This window comes from Panicum virgatum, chromosome 9K (assembly GCF_016808335.1).
Source record: "Panicum virgatum strain AP13 chromosome 9K, P.virgatum_v5, whole genome shotgun sequence".
Taxonomy (NCBI): Eukaryota; Viridiplantae; Streptophyta; class Magnoliopsida; order Poales; family Poaceae; genus Panicum; species Panicum virgatum.
In genome coordinates this window covers 56,552,463-56,573,659 of record NC_053144.1, presented here as the reverse complement: position 1 = coordinate 56,573,659, position 21,197 = coordinate 56,552,463, and the positions used below count along the sequence as shown (strand labels likewise).

Here is a 21,197-nt window from a genome sequence, read left to right as displayed (position 1 = left end):
GGATGAATCAATACCACTTGATGATGCAGAAATATCGACTTCTCGTGTTCTTGGACAAGGTTAGATTTGACTTCACCATCTCTACCAGCTGCATTATTTCAAGTTAATATGTTAAATTCACCATCCTGATTAGTACTTGCGTTTTTTTGTCTAGATGCACCTAGATCAACTAGAAAGCGCAAACTTAGATCTGGTGTTTGGAAAGAGTTTGAGCCAATTTATCAAGTAAACTTAATTGTGCAAGCTAAATGCATTCACTGCTTGGATATATTAGCTGCTAATCGAGAGAATGGTAGAAGCGCTTGTCGTAGGCACTTGGCAGTGTGCAAGGAGCGACTTAAAATGAATCAAATAGTTGAGAATTTGAGTACAGATGCTTTGTCCCCCGATGCACGCGCGTTGAAAAACTGGAAGTTTGACCTCACCTACTGCCAGGTTCCTTTCAACATGGCTGTAAACAACTATACAATTTTTATTCTGTTGGTGCCCCAACCAGAAAAGATGTGTAGTTTGGTTGGCACCAACATCATATGCTTGCACTATATAGACCATATTTAGCAGCACAAGGGTAGTTGGTATTGGGAGGTATTCTGGAAAGTATATATGCTTGGTAAAAAAAATTCAGATAGCAAGCAGTGCGCTGAGGTGCTGCTGTTCGGTAGGATGGTTATAGCCTATAGAGCATTTTTGTTGTTTCCAATTGACCTTGATTAATTTTCTAAGATATCATCTATTTTATTGTGATGCAGGGCAATAAATGGGCATGCAAAGAGGACTTGGAGATCTTTCAGCATCAAGCAGCGTGGACAGCATCAAGATGATGTAATGCATGTTGAGTTGTGGTGCATACCACAGTTTATCAGTTAGTAGCTTTATTAATAAGCTGGGTCATTCAACCTTGGCAACCTAGTTAACTCTGTGCTGGTTGTTAGCTAGAGAAGAGAGAAGTTTTTGTGGATTTAGTCAAACACCCTTGATACTTGTTGCGGAGTGTGGTTCGTGGATTGCATTCTGTGCGCCATTTCGAGTTTTTTTTCTATTTGAGCGTAGTTTGTTTGACTAATGCTGGTTAATTCTGAGAGAGACTGGTCTGTTCTGCTCTTGTGTGGTGTAATGGATCACTTGTGGAATGAATGTATGGGTTTTGATATGGATCGTTCGTCGTCCTTACTTTTAATCTTTAAATATGAAGTCGTTTGCCTTATCTGTCTCGGCTCATGATGTCTTCTTTGTCTTGTCTGTCAATTCAAGTCTTGCTTTCTCATATTCATTTTTTGAATGCTACTTGTATGCGATGGTGGCAACGTACCTTGCGGGCCTTGCGGGTTGTCGCGTACATGCACACTAAACCCATTGGATGGAAGCAAGCAGCTTAATTGTTTTGCGGACAGCCACAAACCCGCTTAATTACTTTGCGGCAAGCGTAGTGGGCAAGTGGACAGCCACAACCCGCCCCACCTGCAAGCCGACTCAGGGTGCTTCGATGATCAAATGGACAACTGTTACCTTGGCGTCTTTATGCAATTATGCTGCGATTACATATTCAGATGGTTCAGATCAAGCGTAACACAGCCTAAGGGGATTCAGTTCCAAAGGACGAGGGGCACCGTCATTTCTGTAGTGTCGGCACTTGCAATGTGAAAGGGGGCATGTGGTTTTGCGGAAGTCGTAAGTGTAAAGAAATGGGCACAATCACTATCCCAAAGAGGAACAAATTAAAAGGCAGCTTTTGGTTCTTTTTTATCAGCATTTTCCCTCCTTTTTTCAACACCTATAGAAAGTCCCTTTACCACAAAGCACATGATACAAGACCAGGTCACGCGCCAAAGGATGTGAGTGGAGCGCGAATTTTTATCGCTCGTTGAACTCGTCAAATCCCTTCAAATCATCGAAAATAATCACACCCACAAAAAAAAAAGGCTTCTGCCGTGGCGTTCACTCTTTCGTCATGGCTGTGTTGCGAAGCTGCACATTTGAACCAAGATGAATGGAAGTGAAAAGTTTTGTGTGTGTGTGTGTTCGAAACATAGTTGGTAGCATAGACTGTTTTGTAGTAGGAATAGGATGTCGAGGTAATTTGAATTTTCCACGATAAAGAATTAGCAGTACCAGGGATAGAACTTTTTTACGAACGCCACCATTTTTATACACGAAGCAGGAAGCTCACACTGACAGGAGGCATGTACATGCAACTGCAAAGCTAACTGCAATCGATAGAGAGAGCTTGATCGCCTGGTTCTCTGATTAACACTACACCCCTAGTGGCATAGAAGACCACTCACGGTCACCCCGATTGTGCTGCTTCTGCGACCATCAAGAAGAAGGGATCGTCGACTGATCATCCACGCTGCAGCTGCAGCTGCAAGCTCGGCTCGAACGGACTACAGTGATGACACGACGTTTTCAATGGCCAGCCAGAGCTCAGACCACCCCGTTCTTCTTCCCGTACATGACGTTCCACGAGTCCAGCGTCGGGAACAGCGGCTGCTGCTCCGCCGGGGCGGGCGGGGCCGCCGTCGTGTACGCGGCGGCGGCGGCGGCGTGCGCCGCGGGGCCCGCCTGAAGGAACTGCTCGATGCCGAGCTGCGGCAGGAGGAGGCCCAGGCCGAGGCCGGCGCCGGCGCCGTCCTCCTGCTGCTGCAGCAGCAGGTCGGACTCGTCGGCGCCCGTGACGCGCTGCACCATGACGCGGAACGTGGCGGCGTCGGTGCTGATGTACGTGGTGGGCGCGCGCTTCGACGGCCGAGGGCGCCGCCGCTTCCCCGCGTGCCCGCCCGCCGGCCCCAGCCGGCATCGCGCAGGCGACGTCGGCGCCGCGCTGCCAGGCGGCGGATGGCCCCCGAAGGCGTGCATCAGCGCCGCCGCGGCGGGCAGTGCCGCCGTCGTGGAGGCGGCGGCTGCGGACGGCTCGGGCGCGTCGGAGAGGGAGAAGCGGAGCGCGCGGGCGATGGCGGCGTCGGCGAAGGAGCGGGACATCAGCGCGCCCTGCGGCGCCACGCCCACGCAGGAGAGGGCGTCCATGGCGTCCGTCTCCGACGCGGCACCAGCGCAGCGCAGCGTGTCGAGCTCAGGCGCGCCCGGGTTCGCGAGCTGCAAGCGGCGGCGGGGGGCGCCTGCGACTTTGGGTTTGGGAGTGGGAACGGGCGGACTGGAGTGTGTGATCGGGCGGCGCGCTGGGGCGGGGCTATAAAGGGGGCGGCTGAGGGCGGCGACGCAGGCACGCCGCGTGAGCCGGGGGGCGGCCTGGCAGGGCAGGGCAGGCGGCGACCGCGAGACGCCCATGGGATGATGCCGATGGGATGGCGTCGGGATCGGGCCCATGGACGTGGACCGATCACGGATGGGGAGCTCGCAGGCGTCGGCTCGTGGGCGGCAGGGGACGTGGACGCGCGTGATGGCGGCATGGTCGCATGGGTTTGGGCTGCGTGCTCCCGTCCGATGAATGGACTCGGACCCAACTGTTGTCTGGTCTCGCGGTCGCCGGTCGGGTAGGTGCCGACCTGCCGGTGCGTACGTCCTCGCGACGAGAGCCCCGGTTTTTGTCAAAACGTCTAGAGAGTAGAGAGTGGCCGTGGGTCCCATCGCGACGGTGCGTCCGTATGCTCGCCCATCTCCGTTTTGTACTACGGCAACCGGCTTTTCTACTAGTACAGCAAAGAAACCGGGACAGTGAGTCACTAATCCGAAGACAATTGACCGCGGCCAGTACGGTGTCCCTGCTGTCGGTCACAAGAAAACAAATGCAAGTGCACGCGAACGACGGAGCTCGTTCAAAGTTCAAACGCGATCTAGAAGCGATCTTTCCTGTGCGTCCTTTTGGAAATCTTGTCGAGCGTTTCTGGTCGCCTTTTCGAGATGCCCCCCGTCACCTCTCCCTCCCCAACCCCAAGTGCGCCTTCTTTTTTCTGCCTCTGAACATGATGCCAGTAGTAATCGCCTCACGAATTCACCGTGAGCGTATGCTTGGACAAAGCGCGAAGGAACCGTAACCTGCACACTGAAAGTGACAAAAGAACCTTCTTGGATGTCAGGTCAGATTCCCGCGTCAAGTTTTTCTAAGCTCCCTCTTTTATCACCACTTTTTTCATTGGTAGTAAAGAGAGGAATGGCCATTGTGTTGCCTTTTCAGGCGTAATATGCATCCTCGACGAAGTAAAGCATGTATCCGCTAGAAATCTAGATTTCGGAAAATGCAAAGCATCACCCAAAGGCCAAAGCTTTTGCTGCTACAAGTTGAGACTGGGTCTGTGCTGCCGTGGAATAGTAGCGTGTGTGCGCTGTCAGTCGGCACGCACAATGCGCCGCCAAGTGGGTATTTGCTTCAGCTGCTCTGAAACTCAACTCTGAAGAGCGTTCTGCTGCATGCCTGTGTGTTGTGCGTGCAGCGTGCAGCGTGCAGCGTGCAGCGTCGCTGTGCTGTGCTGTTTTCAGTGTGTGAAATGGACAAATGGTTCCCAATTCCACCCACAGAATTTGCAACCTTGCAGCAACGAACTGGATGCAAAGAGCGTCGTCTCTGAAGATTCCTGCCTATGTTGACGTTTGAAGAGCCCACTGCATGCCGAACCCAACTGCTCCATGATAGGGCAACTCACTAGGCCATACTGCCGTGCTTCAAGTGTTGCGACTTGCGAACAGCTTGGCAGCTTCCTGGATTCCTTTGGCACCAGGCAATAGGCATGCCAATGATACACTACTAGTAGTGGCATCACAATTCATAACTCAAATTCCCAAAAGGCTCATTACCTCCAACAGTCCAGCTAGCCAGACAGCCATTTTATTCTACTGCAGGACGTGGAGGAGTAGTTTGGGTGGCACAGCACTTGATCGCTCCCACGGGCTGCTTGCTGTATCGAATGGATAGCGCCAGCGATATCACTGAAATGTTGCAAGCTATGACAGCAAGAGAAGTCCGAATGCAAAGAGCGTTCGTCTAGGTTAGCTCAAAAAACAGAGCAAATACCGGAGCAATGTGTTTATGTCCACGCGAATGAAGTTATGTGAATGGGGTTTTAAAGCTAAAGGAAGTTATGTGGATGGGCTTTAACCATTCTTAGTAACGAATTAGAAACAAGACCTTATTATCTCTTTGCCCTTTAAAGCTAAAAGGAAGTTATGTGAATGAGTTTTGGATTTTTTTTTTCTCTATTTCAGTTTTAAACCATTTTACATAACATTTTTCCTAGATGAGGACATGATGATATCAGTATGTGGTAATCAACCACTGCCACAGCATTTCTGTTTGCTTGGATTTGCAGGCACGTCAAGGCAGCACGTTAGAATACTCCTCATGTGATACTCCCCGCTTTGACTTGCTGCGTCTCCGTCTCGTCCACTTGGTCCTTTCTGTTGAATTATGACTAGGAGCTTGGGGATAGTCTAATCCAAAGCCCAATAGCCACAAACTGATTAGTATTTAATAGTGCACAAAATATACTATATGTGCTAATAAAGTCACCAAACATGATGATGAGAAGTAGTAGTATGATTTTAAGAGTCTTTGATCCTTTGTGAACGATAAGTAAAGGGTAGGTTTGGATGATATCTCATTGTCTTTGATTTTTATGGGCTGCTATCATCCTAACCTCATTCCCTAGCTTGCTAGTGCCTAGGTCAATGGCTGATAGCACCTAACATTAGACAGGAAGCTGTTTGCCTGTTTCATTCTTCCAGATAGTATAGAAACCATCCAACGACGAACAGGTTGACACGGTTCTGTGCCTACTACTACATTTATTAAAATAAATACTTGATGTTTTTCAACTTTTTAATCCCTTGGTGCTGCGTACTGCTTCATGCATATCTACCCTTTGATCTTCTAACGTACACAAAGTCTTCTGAATCTTCTAATCTATCATATTGCTGCTTTCATGCCGCCAAGCACGCAAACCATCATTCGCCCAACCGCATGTGACGTGTGCTAACAATCAGCAGTTAGCTAAAGCCCGAAGGCTATTCAAGTGTTACTAGTACACGGTACAAGCACAGTACAGTATACAGTGTATGCTGGCCGCAGGCCTGAAACCTAGCTATAGTGGCATTATGTATGATTTGTCCAGTTTATTGTTGATAGGTCAACCAATTAGGCAGGCCGTGCCCAACCATGGCCAACCTGCACCCCTATTCTACTTGCGACTCTGAAGTCCCTGACGTACGTGCTTGTACACGTTGGCAATGATGTCATGTTGAGGAGGTACAAAATGAAGATTGGTAACACCATAACGCAAGGAGACACCAAGTACAATCACATAGAGTAGGTACTTCTGTTGAAGTGTTGATCTATCTTCAATTCTTCATGGCGATTAGAGAAAATGGGACACCCTTTTTTTTTCTTCTTTTTGTACACGGCAAGGCGAAAGGGCGCGGTTCATTTCAGAGGGCTGAAATGGCGCACCCTGGGTCCCCGCGCTTTTTTCATTTTTATATTAAAAAAACTAAATTTCAAAAATATATGTCGAATAGGGGAATTTTTAAAAATAGGTGCCTGTCACCCCCTAATGGGCGACAGGATGCCTGTCGCCCATCCAGTTGGCGACAAGACCTAAATGTAAAAAAAACTACATTTAGGTCTTGACGCCTAGGGCGCATTAAATAGTGAACTTGTAAAATCGATATAAAATCGTAGAAAAATTAGAAAAATACAAACTAAACTGTTCTGGATTCTATGAAACAATATATACAACTTTTGTTACATAAAGTTTTTCATTTGATCAATGTATCTTGCTCTATTTTAAATACAAGTTTAATGCACTTTTATTTATATCTCAAGATCCATCCTTTGGATGCATGTCATCTTTGGCCAGAGTGTTGCATATGGTGAGAATAGGCTTGTACAAAATTGGTAGGCCCAGAAAGCATTTCTAGAATAGGTTTTTAAATTAGATCTTGCAATATGTCTAGTTTAAATGGGTTATTTATCCATGCTGCTATACTGAGTATTAGAAGACATAAATTTTATAGTATAATTATTTTATTTCCTAAGAGCTATAAAAAAAGGTTGGTAAATTTTAGATAATCACAACTAGACCAAATGAATTATTTCAAATTTTTCTAGGTACAAGAACCATTTTTCTTGATTTAGATACATTGATCAAATGAAAAACTTTATGTAACAAAAGTTGTGGATCCAGAACAGTTAAGTTTGTATTTTTTCAATTTTTCTACGATTTTATATCGATTTTATAATTTCACTGTTTAATGCGCCCTGGGCGCCAAGACCTAAATGTAATTTTTTTTTACATTTAGGTCCTGTCGCCAACTGGATGGGCGACAGGCTCCCTGTCGTCCATATCTATTTTTGAAAATTTCCCTATTCGACATATATTTTTGAAATTTTATTTTTTCTTAAATATAAAAATGAAAAAAAGCCTGGGTCCCCACTGTGATGTCAATCCTGAAATTATTGGGTTGGGCTGGAAAGCCAAGGCAGTCATTCTTCTTGGGCCATATCGGGGTAAAGTTTCACCACATGGATTACTGCACTAAAAAAAGCCCATATTGCCTATTGGATCGTCACCGTTCCCCTTATTCATTTCACGTCGAGAAATAGCATTGCATACCCTCTTTTAGTCTTTTTATAGTATCTGCGAGCAAAGATTATAGGATTTATCGGCGTTGTGCTTTCAGCAGTGGGCGATTTTTTCGTCGATAGCGAGATGCTTGTGGTGACTTCGTCAATCTCAAAAATTTGCCGGCTCAGTTTTCGAAGATACTCATAGGGATGAGTGTGATTGTGTATTGTCTAATCTCAAAAAAAAAATCTGGTGACGTGCAACGTGGACACTACACACTACTGCCTACTGTTTTTCTAAAATAAAAAATCATACACGGTCCAGAAAACAATTCAGGGGCCGTTTAGTTCCTTCCTCAAAATTTTTTGGATGTCACGTCAGCACTTTGACCAGATGTCGGGAGGGCTTTTCGGACACTAATTAAAAAACTAATTTCAGAACTCACTTGGAAACCACGAGATGAATCTTTTGAGGCCTTTGACCGCATCATTAGCACATGTGGGTTACTGTAGCACTTATGGCTAATCATGCACTAATTAGACTCAAAAGATTCGTCTCTTCGTGTACATCCAAACTATGTAATTAGTTTTGTTATTTAATTACATTTAGTGCTTCATACATGTGTTCAAAGGGGAGATGAAAATTTTTGGTAACTAAACGGGCTCTCAGTATACAAACTACTGGCACACTTGGTTCGAAGCCTCAACCGACTCTCCCGGCGACCGGAACACGAAGGCAATGCTGCACGATGCCACGATCCGGCTGCGCGCCATGTCCGGACTCCGGAAGCTGTAGCAACCACTACTTCTGGTACGAGGCATGTGGTGCGACCGGTTGGGCCAGGCATAAATCCAGCCGTCTGTGTCCTCCCCATCGCCGAGGCAGACGACTGGAGGACGGACCATGCCCATCGTCCTCGCATGACGCATGGCCACCAGCCCACCAGGCCATGGCAGTGGCCCGGCCGCGGCATCGCTGCGGTGCCCGGCAGGCAGCCAGAGCCAGGGCATGTGCAATAAAAGGTCATCCACACGCTGACATGTACCGCCACCACGCTCAGGCACAGTACCTCCTTGCCTAACCTAACCCGCCGGCGGCCCTACTACGGCGGCGACCGGTGTGACTCGGCGGTGAGCATGCACGGGGGGTCGTTGAGTTGACCCATCGCGCGCCTTTTTACCTGCCCGCCGGCCGGCCTTTTCGCATGCGTTGCGTTCGTGCAGCGCCCGGGGGGGGGGGGGGGGAACAACAAGGCGAAAAAAGGCCCGGTCTATGAATGCCGTGGATGTGGAGCTACGAACGGGCTGCGCTGCCGTGTGTCAGCGCCGGGCGCGGTTCCAGCTTCTGTGCATGAATGTCCATTTACTACGGGAATAAATTCTGGTATTCTGTCATCGGGGAGAGGGGTTCTAATGGCACTCCACGTGACGATCAACGGTTGAACACGGTCGAACCCCAACACGACCATCGTATGAATTCCGATCGCGGACAGATTCCGTAGCCGGCTGCGCGCCCCAGTACGGCAGTGTGCAATGAGTGTCGTCTGGCTTGGGCTGGGCGAGCAGAGAGGCCATCAGGCCTCCCTCAAATCCTCCTCCCACGGCCCACCTAGAAGCAAGCGCGAGGCGAGCTGGGATTAGTTGTCACCTGGCCCTGCGCCCTGGCTGGGTCCATCATTGAGCGTGTGCAAAAGCCGATCGACCCCCAGCAGATCTCCTTGCGCGAGGAGTCGCGGAGAGCCGGGCCGTGCGTGCAGGCGCGCACCAAGGAAATGAAAAAAAAGGGCGGTGGGCGCCTCCAGCACGGCGGTCCCTCGGCCGGCAGATGATGCCCCGCGAGTGGCGCCGCTCCCTCGTCCCCCTCTGCTGCATCGGGAGGGAATGGCGCATTCCAGTGCCGCGGCCGCGCGGGCGACGACCTCGAGGCCTCAACCCGGCTGCCGGCTGCCCTGCCTACCTGCCCGCGCGGTAGTTTCTGCCGTGCCCGTGCCGCCGTGCGTGGCTCCTGGACCGGGGCGCCGCCGGAGTGAAGTGAGCCGAGAGCCCGAGACCGGCGACCGCCAAGTGCCAACACCATGCTCTGGTTTAAAGAAGGCGTGGTAGGTGATGCGTATTGATTGCGATGGAGATTACTTAATGATGGGAAGCCCGCCGCGTGCAACGGCCGCGCACTCGAGTTGCATGCAGTCCCCCGTGCGGTACCGGTGCGATCGATGCCAAGAACTACTAGTGCTAGTTCTGCGTGCGTGATGCCCAGTGATTTGTCCTTGATTGCGCCCATCACCCTGTGCTTATCGCCGTACTAATCATTCGTGCGCTCGGTGCAGCGGCTGTCCCCGTCGCGTACGCCCCACTTGCTCGCGCATCATTACGGCCACCCGGCACCAGGCGCCACTGATCCCGGCGCTACCAGGCAGCTGTTTGTTCGTTTGCACCAGGGTGCAGGAGAGGGATGGGGCCAGGGGGGCATGTTACCACAAGTAACGCGGATCAGGAACGACGGCCACACGCTTCCTAAAACCCACGAGAGGGAACGCTCTTATTCCTAACTAGTCTATCAACCATGCTCCCGCACGGGCTAGTTAGAGATATTTAATAATTATCTATCTCACACCTTGTTTAACCAATTAATTATTCTATTCCAGTACTGTAAAGATATATATTTATCATCATGTAATTATAATAAATGTGATAGGTTTATTTACTAACAATTTTTTTTTTCAATTTGCATCACACATCCATATATGTTTGATATGTATTTAATTGAACATTTTGTTTGAGCTATGTGAACAACATAAAAATTAGTATTCATATCTTTTCTCTTATACATGAATGTATGGTGAGACACACATTATGATTAGTATTTTTATATAAATAATAACATAAATAATATATTAATAATGATAGAAATAGTAATATAGAATTTTATATTGCTGCGCTTTAAGATTTTATTATAATAATATAATTTTGATTTAGATCATGGATAATATATATAAAAATTTAGGGGATTATTATTTTATAATGGCATAAGTGGATAATTTACATGAAGATTAGGGGGTTACTTTAAATTATTTTTTATAATGGCAGAGGTGGGTATACATATTTAGGGGGTTACTTTAGTTTATTTTCGTAATGGCATAGGTGGGTAATTTATTAAAAAAAGATTACAGATCCAATGGCTATTATGATTAGAGTTACCGAATTGATGGCCAGATGTTTCTGATTTTTGTGAGAATTTGTGGGATTTCTCTATTTTTTTAAATATCCACCTAGAATCCTAGGTGGCTTCATCTGTAGGTTTCAAAAGGAGCCCCCAATTAGTAATAGTAAGATAGGTGGATAATTTATTAAAAAAAGATTACAGATCCAATGACTATTATGATTAGAGTTACCGAATTGATGGCTAGATGTTTCTGATTTTTGTGAGAATTTGTGGGATTTCTTTATTTTTTTAGACTGTCCAACTAGGATCCTAAGTGGCTTTATCTGGAGGCTTCAAAAGGAGCCTCCAATTAGTAATAGTAAGATACATGCCGCCACAGGCAACAGGGGCCACGTCGTGACGGCCACCCACCAGGCAACCCTGCGCCCCCCCCCCCCCCCCCCCCCCCCCCCCCGGGCCTCGGACGCCGGCGGCGACTGTCGCAGCGCGTCGGCGTGGGCACGGCCGCAAGTGAACAAAGGCGTGGATCAGGCGCCACTGCGGTGGCTGCCGCAAGGGAACAAACGCGCGCTACCGCTCCCGGAGAAGCAAACAAGGAGAGGCTTCCGGCGGCATCGTTGGCTTGTAGCCTCCGAAAGCTCTCCTGTCCTGCCCATGATTAACCAAACCGGTGGGAACCGGTCCGGTTTGACCGGTCGGCCCGGCCCGGTTTCGGTTTGGGTCGGTATCAAACCGACCCAAATTCAAAATTCAAATTTGAATTCAAAAAATAAAAAATACCCAAAAATTTCCTAAAAATACTTCAAGGTGCGACGAATCTAATGGTGTTAAATTTTCTCAAAAAATCGTTCTTTTAGTATAGTTTGCGGGGATTTGAAGTTAAACACAAAAAAAGTGCATACAAAAGTATACAAATACAATGTAAAAGTAGTAAAAAAAGAGTTGGAGGGTTCATTTAGGCTAAAACATGTTATACAAACATTCATTTAGTATACTTTGCGGGTATTTGAATTTAAATCAAAAAAGAAAAAAAATTGAATTTGGCGGGTTACCAGTCAAACCGACCGATTACCAGTCAAACCGGCCAGTAAACCGGTCAAACCGGCCGGTATACTGGTACGAACCGTTTGCACAGCGGATTTTAAATTCAAATTTGACTTCGACCGTTTTGGACCGGTTTCCGGCCAAACCGGTCCGGTATATCGGTACCGGACTCCGCCGGTTCGATCAGACTGGTTGTTAAAGTAAACCCTGGTCCTGCCCGCGCTCTTGCTCCTGTCGTGGCTCCCGGTGACCTAGGAAAAGAGAACGACCGCCGGAATTGTGCAACAAGGAAGGTCGCGTGCATACTCTCACTTCCTTCATCAGGGAGACAAGGAAAAGCTTTTGTTCTGTCCTGTGTGGCCACTGACCTGACGATTGATCATGTTTCTCTAAACAAAGGAGGGGAGATCTAACCACACTACAGAATAATAGTAATACTGATCCAGCTGCTCGCTTTGTCCGACCCATCCAGTTGTACACATATAATTTATTTTTTGAAAGGTGTAGACATTAGTAACTAGTTCACCAGAGTTTGGTTGATTTGCTACAGAAGTGAGCAAAGCCAAGTCAGCGGTCAGCCAGAGCGGCAGGGGCATGAATTAGCACAGTGGAGACTGGAGAGCACTGGCTATTTTACTAGCCGGGGGCACCGCATGGCGCGGAGGACGGGCGCATGACCGAGGAGACCGCGGCGGCTCTGCAGTGCAGCGCTGCACACCTGCACCTGCGCACCGGCAGCCGTCGTGCCATCGTCGCCCCTGCCTCCTGCTGGCCACAGTCCCACTCCACTACCGGGCCACAGTCAGCTGCGCATCCCGAGCCGGACAGCCGGCCGGGCCAGCGCATGCTCGGTGGCAGTGTCGCCGGCTCGCCGCAGCTGACTCCCGGGCCTGCAAACTGCAAAAAGTGGGGGAGAAAAAGGGGGGATTAGCACCCGGCGCCGTTGCGCTCGCGGTCTCGCCTCAAATCATGGCGACATGAGTGCTACCTTTCACGGCTTCACACGCTCAACAGTCCGGGAATCTCAAATCATAGGACCCATCACGGACTACTAAAAAAAAAGGGCCCATCACGATAAAAAGTGGCACGCTGCTGCAAGTCAGTCGCGCTAATTTTTTTTTGAAAGGAGGAAGTTGTATTAAACCATAAGTCCATAAGAGAACAGTACAACCCCATCCTTACAGTAAAGATCCTTAAACAACTGGAAATTACATCCGCCACACTAGGTTCCAGGGTACAACCCCATCTTACAGTAAAGATCCTTAAACAACTGGAAATTACATCCGCCACACTAGGTTCCAGGGTCTTCACGCCATCTTTCTTGATCCCGGCCGCCTGTCGGAACCAAGCTTATAGTCGTCATCTGCACTAACGACGAAGTCCACAAGGTGGAGACCGCAGAGGAGGACTTACTGCTAGGCGACGAAGCCGAGTAAATGGCCTCCCAAGCACATCGGCCATCTCTGCAGCAAGTGAAGACCGGCAAGAACTCCGCCGCCGCCGGCGAAACCGGCAGCCGGAAACCAAATCCCACAGACGGGGAAGACTGGAAGCTCCCGCCCCTTCGCAGAGATGAAGCAAGCCACAAGCCACACCGGATTCGTCGTCCCCCCTTCAGACGAACAAAATCGAAAGAAGGAAGCAAGACCAATCCGTCGGCAACAAACGCAAACAAGAGGTCCGCCCAGACACTATCCCGGCAGCGACGACCGCCATGACCGCCAAGGACGGAACTCACGCCAGGAAGAACAGCCACAACCAAGACGCTCAAGATGAGCAAAAGGCTCACACACCACTCACCGACGAAGAAGCAGCCGGGGAAGAAGTGGAGCAAGACACGCCAAACGCTTTTTTGGATGAAGAACTCGTCACCGACGAGCAGCACACCAATGAAGGAATCTGGCACAGCAAAATTCCCAGAAGACATGAGGAACAAGGAGCTACCCTATCTAGATCTACCCTAGACTAGGAGCATATACAGCCAAGCAACCGGATCCCTCGGTTCCCCTCCCTCTCCGGTGTCGAAGCAGCCGCCGGAGAGGAGGGGGAACCAGAAGGAGCGGCGCCGGCACGGGATTCGCCTCTGATTCGCCTCTCTGACTGTAGCAGGAGAAAGGGGAACCCGAGACAAAGAGTCTGCCCGGCTCCGGATTCTTGTACTTGCGAACCTCTGTGCAAAGGAGGAGGATATATTCAGAGTACTACTTTTGTTGGAAGGAAGAGGGGAAAGATGGATTGATGGAGTATGACCCTGTTTAGTTCCCAAATTTTTTTAAGATTTTCCGTCACATCGCATTTTTGGACACATGCATGGAGCATTAAATGTAGTTTAAAAAAATAATCAATTGCATAGTTTAGCTGTAAATGATGAGATGAATCTTTTGAGCCTAATTAGTACAAGATTGGACACTAATTACCAAATAAAAATGAAAGTGTTACAGTAGCCAAACCCAAAAATTTTCACCAACTAAACACACCCTATGTTATCAGTGACTACACTACTATTATCTCGGATAAGGGTACGCTCGTGTACAAAAGGTACCTTTGTGGAGTAAAGCCACGAGGCCTCGTTTCTCATTTCGGATCTCTGATGGCGCCGTTTGGTTCACGCTACGCTACGGGAGAATCTTCTATGCATGAAGTAGTAAATGAAGTTAATTTGTAAAAATTTTTTAGAGATGTGTGTAACTTTTCGCGACGAATCTAATGACGGCAATTAATAGATAATTGGTTACAATGATACTACAGTAACTATTCTCTAATTGCGCAGTCAAAGACTTCATTAGATTATTTAGGGTTCTTAGCGCGGGGTTCTAAAGTTAGTTTTGTCAACTGACTTTGTTTGACATTATAATTAACAATCAAAGTATTACTATTCACTTGCACAGCGCAAACCAAACGGGCGCGATGATCTCCCAAAGGGAGTTCGCAGCCGGCAGCCCCCATTCTTTTTTGGGAAAATTCGATTCATGCCACCACAACTCCGTGAAATTGGGTGTCATGTTGAAAATCATGCCACTCAATGGCATGATTTTCAATATGAGATCCAATTTCAAGAAATTGGAGTGGTATGGATGCAAACTGACCCTTCTTTTTTTCCCCTGCACGGCCGCGCTTTTGGGTTGACAGTGCCAGTGAAACGCCTCCATCGAATCAGGTGTACTGGTGTAGTAAAAGGAATGCGGTCACCGGAGCCTTTCCAGCTGCTGCTCCTCCGTCCCTCTGCACCACTTCCACCTCACCCCCCTCTTCCTCTTCCTCTTCCTCCCCCCTCCCACTCTGCCTCTCTGTGTATTCCACCCGGTCAGTGCGAGCAGTGTGGTCTCGCGGCAGAGGCGCTAGTCCCGCAGTCCCGCTACTCCATCCACACTCTTCAGTCTCTCGCCCACCCTCTCCACGCACGCCACGCCATTGCTGCTGCTTCTCGTCGTACGCCCAAATGGAGCAGCAGCCCGCATTCCGCTCTCACCTCCGTGGAGCGCATTCGCTCCACCACTGACGCAGGGGAAGCTCCTGTCCAGCGCGTCGCCGCCGAGCGCGGCCTCGCCGTCGCCGGCCCCTCATTCACTCTCCCTGCCGGATCCTCCACCCGCCGGCCGCCGCTCCTCTGTCGGCGTAGCTGGGGTGGAGATCCGTCAAGGCCCATCCCGTGTTGCTGGTTAGTAATCCTTGGATGAAGCAACTATACTAGCGCGGCGCCATTTCCTTTCTTGGATAACAAAATTCCAGCTTGCACTGTACACATTTGCAGCGGTGCCCGTTTCTTGATGTCTCAGTCCTTGACTCCGTTCTTCCTTGTTGCTCCATTCTCGTGCCGGCATCCTCGCCTGCATCCGTAACCCCTTTTCTCGGTTCCAAGGGGCTTAAACCCTACCCTACCTGCTGCTTCATCTCAAGCTCAGTGTTCCGGAAATTTGATCTCATCTGCATGAACACTGGTGCAATTGCCTGGTTGCAAAGAAGAAGGGTCTTGCAATGAGGCTCATTGTCCTGTGCCTCTCGATCTGGGCCGTGTGTTCGGCTGCCGTGGCGGTGGCTGCTGGTTCAGACACGGAGGCACTGCTGGAATTCAGCAGAGGCATCCGGCAAGACCCGTCCCGCCGTCAGGCCACCACCTGGAACCCCACGGCCGCGCTGGACGCTGACGGCTGCCCCGTCGATTGGCACGGCGTGCAGTGCAGCGGCGGCCAGATTCTTTCGATTGCGCTTGACGGCATTGGGCTCGTTGGGATTGCTAGCTTGTCGGCACTTGCGAGGATGCCGATGCTCCGGAACTTGTCCCTGTCGAACAACAAGCTGGAAGGGTTCTTGCCGCGTGAGCTGGGGTCGATGGCGTCGTTGCAGCTGTTGGATCTGTCGAACAACAGGTTCTCAGGCCCGATTCCCTCTGAATTGACTGAGCTGGCTGGTTTGGGGTATCTCAATCTCTCTTCCAATGCTTTTCATGGTGCGTTGCCAATGGGTTTCCGGAACTTGAGAAAATTGAAGTATTTGGACCTTCGTGGCAATGGCTTCACTGGTAAATTGGACGACATTTTTGTGCAGCTGCAGAGCCCAGTCCATGTTGATTTGAGCTGCAACCAGTTCTCAGGATCCTTGACATCGATCTCTGATAACTCATCTATGGCTAGCACGCTTCAGTACTTGAATATTAGCCACAATGTACTGTCAGGGACATTATTTGACAGTGATCCGATGCCTTTGTTAGACAGCCTCGAGGTGTTTGATGCAAGTTTCAATATGCTGAGCGGCAATATCCCGCAGTTTAACTTCATCATCTCCCTCAAGGTGCTGCGTCTGCAGAATAATAATTTTTCTGGCTCCATCCCAGAAGCACTCTTTCGGGAGACCTCTATGGTGCTGACTGAACTTGATCTTAGCTGTAATCAACTTACAGGTCAGATAATTTTCCTACAATGCTTCTCTTAATATTGCATTCATCTCATTGTTAGGAATGCATCTATTGTTAGGAATGCATCTTTCTCCACAACATATTCCTAATGCTTGAGCCAACATATTATAATGAGACACATGGAAAAAGTGTGCTTTCTTAAAACAATGGGGTTCATTTCATTGCCCAGTCGTCATCTTGTTTTTTTTCCTATTCAATGTGGGTGGCCTTTTTTGCGAGTTGACCATGCATACGATTTTAAAGCCTACAGATTGTGTGGATCTGCTGAAACACCTAATACATATGAAGAAAATTGCTCATTTCCTTCTTTCGACGTCTGAAACAAAATTTCTAAGTCTTACTGGATATTGTTATATTAATCACCATTATATTCCAAAAATACATTTATTATCACTGATTGCTCAATTTTGTGGCTGTCAATGTGCGCAGCTAAAGTGATGTTACGCTAGTTGTCTCAACTTTTTTTATTATTCCTCTTTGGATCAACAACAGTGAGCAAAGGGAATAATATTAACTGATCAAGTTTGGTCATTTCCAAGATATGTTGTACAAAATCAATAAGGAAAATGGCGACATGAAATTTAAGTTCTTAACAATGTTTTATCTGTGGTAGTTTGTTGATTACATTTTCGGGAACTATCTTTTGAAGTTTCAAGGAGAGATTCAATGTTCGTAAGATTCGTAAACCTTTTCATTTTAAACAAGAATTGAAGCAAATCCCTAAAATATTCTCGTAATACACTTGGGCACCGCCATGCATGCTATGTTTTAAACCATTTTATTTCTATATAATGTATAGCATTTTAGCAATCATGATACTGATTGCCTCTAGTTTCTCTATCCCATTTTCTCTTGCACAGGTCCAATTAAACGTGTAACATCGACTAATTTGAAGTACCTGAACTTGTCATGCAATAGTCTTGAAGGAACTTTACCAATCACATTTGGAAGCTGCTCAGTCGTTGATCTGAGTGAAAACATGCTATCTGGGAACTTATCGGTCGCCCGAACATGGGGAAATTATCTCCAGACGATTGATCTGAGCTCAAATAGATTAATAGGAAACTGGCCAAATGAGACAACCCAATTTTTGAGGCTGACGTCACTGAGGATTTCAAACAACTTGCTAGCAGGAGAGCTGCCATTTGTCCTTGGAACCTATCCAGAGTTGATTTCCATTGACCTCAGTCTCAATCAGCTACATGGACCTTTGCCTGGAAATATGTTTACAGCGGTTAAGCTAACCTTTTTAAATCTTTCAGGCAACAGCTTTGAAGGGAATCTCCCCCTCCCGAATCGTGATGGCAAGAACTCAACTTCTATAGATCTGTCCATTCTCCCCGTGCAAACTTCAAACCTATCGTTTGTTGACCTTTCAAACAATTCTTTGAACGGCTCACTGCCATCGGGCATTGGTGATTTAAGTGCATTGACATTGCTGAACCTTCGTCAAAACAACTTTACTGGCCAAATCCCAAGAGCAATCACCAAGCTTAAAAATTTGCTATACATTGACTTATCAAGCAACCATTTCGATGGTAGCATACCTGATGGCCTCCCTGATGAACTTGTCCAGTTTAATGTCTCCTACAATAACCTGTCTGGCTCTGTTCCGAGCAATTTGCTTAAATTCCCAGATTCATCTTTCCATCCAGGGAATGAATTACTTGTTCTTCCTCACTCTGAATCAGCAAATGGCTCTGACAAATCAGATGAGGGAAGACACGGCATGAAGCGGGGAATTCTATATGCATTGATTATATGTGTTGTCGTATTTGTTACTGGGATTATTGTGCTTTTGCTTGTTCATTGGAAAATCAATAGCTGGAAGAGTAGCGAGAAGGGTACTGGCCAAGGTAAACAGCCGGTATCTCAAGGTCAGAGTGCTCAGAGGAGTGCAGAAACTTCAACAACTGAAATGCATGATGTATCATTAGGATCATTGCCTACTGCAGAGTCTGGAGCTGTTTCATTGCCTGGTAAGGAAAGACAGCATGAATCCCAAGATGTGCCAGTTGATGCTGCTTATTTCAATGAGCCAATTGCTAGTAGTTCGGCCCATAAAGACATCACATCATCGATTCCTTCTTTGTCATCATCACCTCCTGATGCGCGAACCCAACATCATCACTCTACGCTTAGAGTGCACTCTCCTGATAAACTGGTTGGGGATTTACATCTCTTTGATAATTCAGTTGTTTTCACAGCAGAGGAGCTCTCTCGTGCCCCTGCTGAGATAATTGGCAGGAGCTGCCATGGGACATCCTACAAGGCTACACTTGACAATGGGTACATGCTGACAGTGAAGTGGCTGAAGGAAGGCTTTGCTAAGAGTAAGAAAGAATTTTCCCGGGAAATAAAAAAGCTTGGTAGTGTCAAACATCCCAATCTTGTTCCCCTGCGAGGCTACTACTGGGGCCCTAAAGAGCACAAGAGGATCATCATATCGGATTATGTAGATGCCACATCTTTATCTACCTACTTGTCTGGTAAGGGATGGTTTCTTCAGTCTTCACTCCTTGCTCTCATCAAATTCTTCCAGTGTCCGATCCAATCATTTACTGATGAATATTTTGATTTCTCCAGAATTTGAAGAGCGGAATCTCCCACCTCTATCAGTAGGCCAGCGGCTGAACATTGCGACCGACATTGCTCACTGTCTAGATTACCTGCACAATGAGCGTGTTATCCCACACGGCAACATTAAGTCGTCAAACGTCCTGATTCAGAACTCCACTCTATCTGCTCTTGTAACTGACTACAGCCTTCACAGGCTGATGACTCCAACTGGCATGGCTGAGCAGGTCCTAAATGCTGGTGCCCTAGGATATTCCCCTCCTGAGTTTTCAAGCACCAGCAAGCCATGCCCGTCTCTTAAGAGCGATGTGTATGCTATTGGTGTCATTCTGCTCGAGCTGCTGACAGGGAAGATTGCTGGTGAGATCATCTGTGTGAACGACGGCGTGGTCGATCTGACAGACTGGGTGAGGATGTTAGCACTGGAGGAGCGTGTCTCGGAGTGCTACGACCGGCACATTGCGGAAGCTGGGAGCTCAGATGGGGCCCCAAAGGCGCTTGATGACATGCTGCGTATCGCGATCCGGTGTATCCGGTCTGCATCTGAGAGGCCAGAGATCCGAACGGTGTTCGAGGACCTTTCGTCCTTGTTGTGATCGGAATTCTTGGTAGTGTACATCTCGTACTTACATCAGCTTGTGGAAACTCAGAGAGGGTATACTAACGATTGCTAGGATTTTGTGGTGGTGTGTGTAGTCTCCTTGATCATTCGTTGGTTGGGCTGCTCTTCCTGGGAATAGTTTATTCATCTTTAGTTAGTCCACAATTTTTAGCAGTAGATGATTGTGAGAATAAGTTTGTGCATTGTGATTTCAGACATCAGAAAGGAAAATAAACAAAGATGTAATGATTTGTTGTTCGATTTACTGCTTCAGCACTTGTATCAGATTTTTTCATTTTTTTTTGAAAGGTGCACTTGTATCAGATTAGGCAGCAGTTTTGTGTGACAATATAATGTAGATTCTGACAACCACGAGTCTTTAGCTGGAGGAACAAGGGCGGATTATCCTCATGTTGCTTCATGCTTCCATGTATTTGATTCCGGCAGAGATGCGCGGCAGATTCTTGCTTCTCAAATAAGCAATGCATCAAGAGGAACTTTGTTGCAAGAACATATGCTTTGTCAACAACTAGAGGGACGTATATAAATGCGTTGCCAGTTCTTTTCTTGTGAATGCGCAGTTCTGCATGTCAAAGCTGCACAATATGTCTTTCTAAAAGTATGATACCTAGGTCATTAGGATCACTAATATAATTCGTTTGGAGGTGCGAACGGTTCTATAATACTTGTTTATGTCTTTCTAAAAGTATGATACCTAAAATAGATTAAGTCCATACATAACGAACGGATAGGAGCGCTTGGAGACTAGCTATCAATGTGCCTGAACCTTGAACTTATTTCTTTCGGGTTTCATCTCTAGCCTACCCCAACTTGCGTGGGAAAAAAAGGCTATGTTGTTGTTGTTGTTGTTGTGGTAGCTCTGTGACCTTTGCTTATCCTTTTCGTTATGTATGGACTTCCATTTTATTTACAGAATGGTTCTTTTTCGGGTTTCATCTCTAGCCTACCCTAACTTGCTTGGGAAAAAAAGCTATGTTGTTGTTGTTGTATGGAAGTATTTTTTTATTATCAGTCTACTAAAAGAGGTTTGTTACAGTGGTTGGAATGATACTTTATTTTGGTAAGATAGCAGGAGGTACCGAGTTATCTTTTCTATTTTGATATGAATCTCACCTATTTTGTTACCGGTTGATATTTTTTCCCTATAACTCTTATTTCTTAGCCGTCGATTTCAACTTGATGGATGATTCTTATTTGTTTAGCCATTGTAAAATTCCGCCTACTAAAACCATTCGTACATTGTTATCTTATCTAATTCTTTAAACTTTGCATTAGACACGTCCTTCGAAACGGTACTAGAGCAGATTTACCATCGTCTTTAAATTATAACAATATTTTTCCCTCCAAATCAACAAATAAACCAGCTTAT

General features: G+C 47.3%; 2 protein-coding genes across 4 annotated transcripts; one reads left to right on the top strand and one right to left on the bottom strand.

Moving 5' to 3' along the window:
• Positions 1-2,099: 2,099 nt before the first annotated feature.
• LOC120652554 lies at positions 2,100-3,168 on the bottom strand. Its single transcript, XM_039930407.1, has one exon. The coding sequence runs from the start codon at positions 3,019-3,021 to the stop codon at positions 2,422-2,424; it is 600 nt and encodes a 199-aa protein (XP_039786341.1). The 5' UTR covers positions 3,022-3,168; the 3' UTR covers positions 2,100-2,421.
• Positions 3,169-14,972: 11,804 nt separating this feature from the next.
• Positions 14,973-20,089, top strand: LOC120652552 (probable inactive receptor kinase At5g10020). 3 transcript variants are annotated; one of them, XM_039930406.1, is made up of 4 exons: positions 14,973-16,614; positions 17,490-19,118; positions 19,216-19,836; positions 19,911-20,089. In XM_039930406.1, the coding sequence occupies exons 1-3, from the start codon at positions 15,693-15,695 to the stop codon at positions 19,800-19,802; spliced, it is 3,138 nt and encodes a 1,045-aa protein (XP_039786340.1). In that variant the 5' UTR covers positions 14,973-15,692; the 3' UTR covers positions 19,803-19,836; positions 19,911-20,089. The 3 variants fall into 3 exon arrangements, with proteins under 3 accessions (XP_039786340.1, XP_039786338.1, XP_039786339.1); XM_039930405.1 differs by having other exon boundaries at positions 15,009-15,375; positions 15,469-16,614; positions 19,216-20,089; XM_039930404.1 differs by having other exon boundaries at positions 19,216-20,089.
• Positions 20,090-21,197: the final 1,108 nt, after the last annotated feature.